The 5000-nt window shown below is 52.8% G+C and overlaps 2 protein-coding genes across 2 annotated transcripts; one reads left to right on the top strand and one right to left on the bottom strand.

Moving 5' to 3' along the window:
* Positions 1–296: 296 nt before the first annotated feature.
* Positions 297–1409, bottom strand: EAH_00052320 (hypothetical protein; the record flags this gene model as incomplete). Its single annotated transcript, XM_013391157.1, has 2 exons — positions 297–672; positions 1381–1409. 2 exons carry the CDS (start codon positions 1407–1409, stop codon positions 297–299), a joined length of 405 nt encoding a protein of 134 aa, XP_013246611.1.
* Positions 1410–2500: 1091 nt separating this feature from the next.
* On the top strand, positions 2501–5000 carry EAH_00052310 (hypothetical protein, conserved; the record flags this gene model as incomplete). The annotated part of the gene is made up of 4 exons (XM_013391156.1): positions 2501–3053; positions 3206–3286; positions 3503–3680; positions 4760–5000. Coding segments are annotated over 4 exons (1053 nt in total), but the record flags the coding sequence as incomplete, so codon positions are not given.

The raw sequence follows: 5000 nt of genomic DNA, 5'->3' as shown, positions 1-5000 counted from the left end.
TCTCTCGCGCTCTGCGGTGGCTGTCTCTACCACACCTGCATGCACTTCTATTGCTGTCTCCTTTCTATATTTTGTCTCCTTCTGTCTCCTCTCTTCTTCTGTCTCTCGCTGTTGGTGCCGCGACTCCTCTGTTGAGTGTCTCCTCTCTGACAGCTCTCCGGTGTCTACACTAGAGTGGTGGCAGCTTGTGCTGCTGCTGCAGCTGCTGCTGCTGCAGCTGCAACAGCAGCAGCAGGTAATGTCTGTGTATGGTGTTGCTGCGTTTGCTGCTGCAGTCGGTGATGGCCCTTGTGGGCTTAGTCCTCGCCTCCACCAATTTCATTGCCTTCTTCAAATGCGCTCGATGTGTGTCTCTCGTATTGTTGCTGCTGCTGCTGCTGTTGCTGCTGCTGCTGTTGCTGCTGCTGCTGTTGTTGTTGCTGCTGCTGCTGCTGTTGCTGCTGCTGCTGCTGCTTTTGCTGCTGCTTTTGCTGCTGCTGTTTTCCTTGCTGAATAACCGCTTTGTTGTGGTGGCTAACCAGGGATTGTCGGCAGCTGCTGTCTCTCCCCTTCAGGCTGCTGTGTTGCTGCTGCTGCTGCTGCTGCTGCTGCTGTTCCTCCTGCGCTACAGAAGGTACAAATCGTTGCTGCTTGTGCTGCTGTTGCTGCTGGTGCTGCTGTTGCTGCTGCTGTCTGTACAGCTCAATCCCCCGCGGAGGCCGCCCTGTCCAGCTTGCGCGCTGCTACGTGGCGGCATGCGGTGCTGTCTCGTTTGGGGCTTAGCTAAGGAGGAGACCCCACAACTCAGCTGTCTCCTGTCTCCTTGGAGCATGCAGCAGCAGCAACAGCAGCAGCAGCTGCAGCTGCTGCTGCTGTCGCATAGCCACACCGCAGCAACTAGGGTCTCCGTCTAGAGAAGACTCTAGCTTTGGTGTTGACCCATAGGGGGCCAGGCTGTGCAGAGCCTCTATGGCTAGCGAGCTATGGAGCTGGCTGGCTAGCTAGCTAGCTACCTACCTACCTAGCTAGCTAGCTAGCTAGATAGCCACACACATTCACACACGGCTAGCATGCCTGACTGCACCCAGTTTGATGCTGAGTCTCAAGCGTGAAGGCAGCAGCAGTTTGCAGGTCGGGGCTAGCTAAGAAGGCCTTGGCTAGCCAGCAGCTAGCTACGCCTGTCGCTAGCTAGCTCCCTGCTCCCCCAGGCTAGCTAGCCAGAGCAGCACTCAGCTAGCTGTGACTTCCTCTAAGCCCTAAGACGAGGGCTTGTTTATTATGTATCTAAAGGAAACTACAAATAACTCAGGAGGACGTAGGGCCCCCCTTAGGTGGCGCTCATCCTTAAACCCTAAACCCTAGGAACCCTAAACCCTAGAAACCCTAAACCTTAAACCCTACGCTCTCGTAGCTGGAGACACGACAGGCATGCTTATGGTGGTGCGGGGGGCCCAGAAGGAGACCCTAAAGAAGGGCTCTGGAGCTATTTGGGGCTCAGGCCCGAAGAAGGAGACAGAATATTGATTAGAGAGACACTTATTTCTCGGGGCGAAGAGACAGCTAAAGCAACCGCCCCACAGCTCTTCTGCATCTCCAGCTGCATGCAACACCCGTGTGAAGCCTCGGTGTAAGTAAGCAAAGGAGGCACTTCTAGGGACCTTGTGTCTCTTCTCTACATCCTTCTTAACGGTCTGAGGCCTCTACTTAATCTCTAAGTGCTTGAGGGCCCCCATATGCAGTACCCCTGGGGCCCCCCACCAAACCCTAGTGGGCCCCCCGTAGACCTTTAGGGGCCCCCATGATGGGGACCCATCATAAGCCACCCATAGGGCCCTTCAAAGAGCCCCAAGGGGCCCCCAGGGGCCCCCAGGGCCTCCAGAAGTCTCGTAGGGGTCCCTCAACAGAGCCCGGGGGGCCCCAAGGGAGGGGCCCCCTGAAGCTGCCCCAAGGTTTAGAGTAAAGCGAGTTAATTAAAACAAGAAAGCCCCGGATAAGAGCTTTATATGAATGTGTGTTAATTTATTTGTTGTGGTGTATATGCAGAAGTGTTGATATGCTGTGTATATATACTCTGCTGACGAGGTGTATAGGGAGCTGTGCCTCTGCGTCTCTATTGAGTCTTTCTTTCTTTATGTCTAATGCTCTATTCAAAGCTAAACTCGTATTTAAATATTGTTTATTTAAAGCTGTTGCTGCTGCGACGTGCTGCAGGCGGTCGGCTGCTCCCGCTGCTGCTGCTGCTGCTGCTGCTGCTGCAGCGGCCCCACACTTTGGGGCCCCCATCGGGTCTTCAGTTCTTGATAAGATCCTGGTTGAGTTTGTTTGTAGTTGTTTGTTTGTTTCTTTGTCTTAAGACTCATCACTTGAATAATATATTTTGTTATTAATATAAACTGTCTCCTGCAGCAAAACTACGGGGGCATCCCTGCAGGGCTTCAAGAGGCCCCTTGAGTCTCCTTCTTAGGGGCCCCCTCTTCTTCTATAGACTGCAGCAACAGCAGCAGAAGCTCTATTATCCCAGATGCCGCCAAAGGGCCCCTCCCGCGGGGGCCCCCCGAAGGTAGAAGCCCATTCAAGTTCAGGGGTACCGGGTAAGGGGGCCCCCGGGGGCCCCCCAGGGGCCCCTGAAAGTCCTGAGCTTGATGATGCTGCATTAGAGCGGCTGCAGCAGCAGATGCTCGAGGATGATGATTTCGCTGAGGATATGCGTGCGCTGCTGCTGGCTCGCTTCCGTGCAAAGCACCGCAAGTCAGGGGGGCCCCCTGGGGCCCCAGGGGCCCCCTCTACCTTTGGGGGGGGGCCCCCAGGGGATGTGGGGTTTGGAGACGGTGGGGAGGCATCCAGTGAAGATAATTGCTCAAGCAGCGAAGAAGATATTGAGAGCGAGCCCGACCCAGAAGATATTAAACGCCTAAAGGAGTTGGGTTATGAGCTGCAGCCCCATGAGCGTCTCCTTAGCCGGGGTAAGGGGACCCTCAAAAGGGGACAGGGGGCCCCCTTGGGGGCCCTCTTGGGGGCCCCGCAGGGGCCCCCCTACCTCGTACCGATGAGCAGCGGAACGAACAGGGGCTTCGGTGTCTGCCTGTACACCTCAAGTGCTGCAGCACAGCAGTAGCAGTTAGGGGGATGACGGGACCCCACATGAGGCTTTCTTTGGGTTTTCTTCTGCATGCTGGTCCCCTCAACTTATCTAATCCTTTTTTATTTTGTTTGTTTGCTGCTGCAGCTCAAAAACCGTCAGGAAAAGCAGCAGAAGAAGCAGTGGAGATGGAGACAGAAGAAGAACTACCCGTCTGCGACGAAGAGGGTAAGAACGCCTTTGGGATCGTCTGGGATCGCCGGGGATCGGACCTATGTGGGGAGAATGTAGTGGGGCTGCTGCTATCTCCGCCATTGCCGTCGCTGCTGCAGCTCCTGCTACAACTCCCGTTGCAGCTCCTGCTGCTGTTCCTGCCGCATCTTCTGCTGCAGCTCCTGCTGCAACTGCTGCTGCTGCTGCTGTGTGGTGCTGCATTTGTTTCAGGTCTGCTGCAGAAGCTGGAGGAGCTGAAGTACGATCCCCCCCCCGGGATGCGCAGAGTCCCTTTTGTAGAGACCCTCGCAATAGTGGCTGACCCCGTGGTTAGCGGAGGAGACGGGGAAGCAAAGGAGACAAAGGAGACAATCGATGCTGCTGAGGACTTGAAGAGAGAAGCATTTTTGTATGTCTCTTTGTCTGGGGGTTGCTGTCTCTCTCTACATGCTGCAGCAACCTCTCAGCTCTCTGTGTGCTGCTTCTTTTTGTTTGCTTCTCTCTGTCCCCTTCATGTGTCTCCTCAGTCGCCCGTTCTGTCTCCTCCCCTGTCTCCATCTCTTTCTTCTTCTTCTTCGGTTCCTTCTGTGTCTTCTGCTGTCTCCGTTTCTGTCTCTTTTGTCTCTTTTGCTGTCTCCTCGCGTCTCAAAGGCCTTCGAGCGGGAGGCGAGGGGTTGGGGGGAGACGGTGTATAGACAGTGCATGCGATGAAGAGACAGTTTATCTCTTTGTCTCCTTACTTTGGGTTATTTGTTTCTATTAGCCCCATTTGTTCCGGTGTATGGGTGTGCCTGTCTTGCAGCAGCTCCTTGCTGTTTGTATCTGTCTCCTTTTTCACAGTCTCCTTTTTGTCTCCTTTACAGATTGCATCTGTCTCCTTTTTGATGTGTTTATGTTTGCCTATTTGTGTTTGTTGTTTTGTTTGTTTGTTTGTTGCTGCTGCTGCTGTGCATAGCTTTCTTTTTTTGTGTTTGTCTCCTGTCTCCCCCATATCTTTGTTTGTCTCCTGTCTCCTTTTACTTCCTCTGTCTTTACTTGTCTGCTGTCTCCTCATAACTTGTCTCTCTCTGTTTGTCTCCTGTCTCCTTTAATTCCTTTGTCTCTGTTTGTCTCCTGTCTCCTTTTATTTCTTTATCTGTTTGTCTCCTGTCTCCTTTTATTTCTTTATCTCTGTTTGTCTCCTCTATCTTTGTCTCCTTTTGAGTCTTTGTCTGCCCTTATGCATCTCCGTGTTCGATGTTTGCGTCTGTCTGTATATCTCTGGGGTGTCTCTGCATGCGCAGCTATTCTTTGTTTTTAGTATTTGTCTCCTTAATACTCCCTGCATTAATTTATTAATTATAAAGCCCTTTCCCTATGGATTACCGACTGTCTCCTCCTGTATCCCCCGAAAGGAGACAAATGGAACTAATAATGCTGTTTTTTCTGTTGCTGCTGCTGCTGCTGCTGTTGCTGCTGCTGCTGTTGCTGTTGCTGTTGGGGCTGCAGTGTGAAGCAGGTGCAGCAGACAGTGCCTATAGCGCTTGCACGTCTGCGTGCTTTGGGGCTACAGTTTACGCGCCCAGAGGATTTCTTAGCTGAGATGCTGAAGAGCGATAGGCAGATGGGGCGTATAAGAGCAAAGATAGAAGAAGAACAAGAGCGACAGCAGCAGTTTGCAGATAAGAAGAACAGGATATTCAATAAGAAGTTTAATAAACTCAGCGGACACCGCATTCAATCTCTCGTT

The sequence above is a fragment of the Eimeria acervulina genome, genomic scaffold (assembly GCF_000499425.1).
Source record: "Eimeria acervulina Houghton genomic scaffold, Eah_scaff932, whole genome shotgun sequence".
In the NCBI taxonomy this organism is placed as follows: Eukaryota; Apicomplexa; class Conoidasida; order Eucoccidiorida; family Eimeriidae; genus Eimeria; species Eimeria acervulina.
Note: the sequence above shows the minus strand (reverse complement) of the source record. Positions and strands in the feature narration are given on the sequence as shown.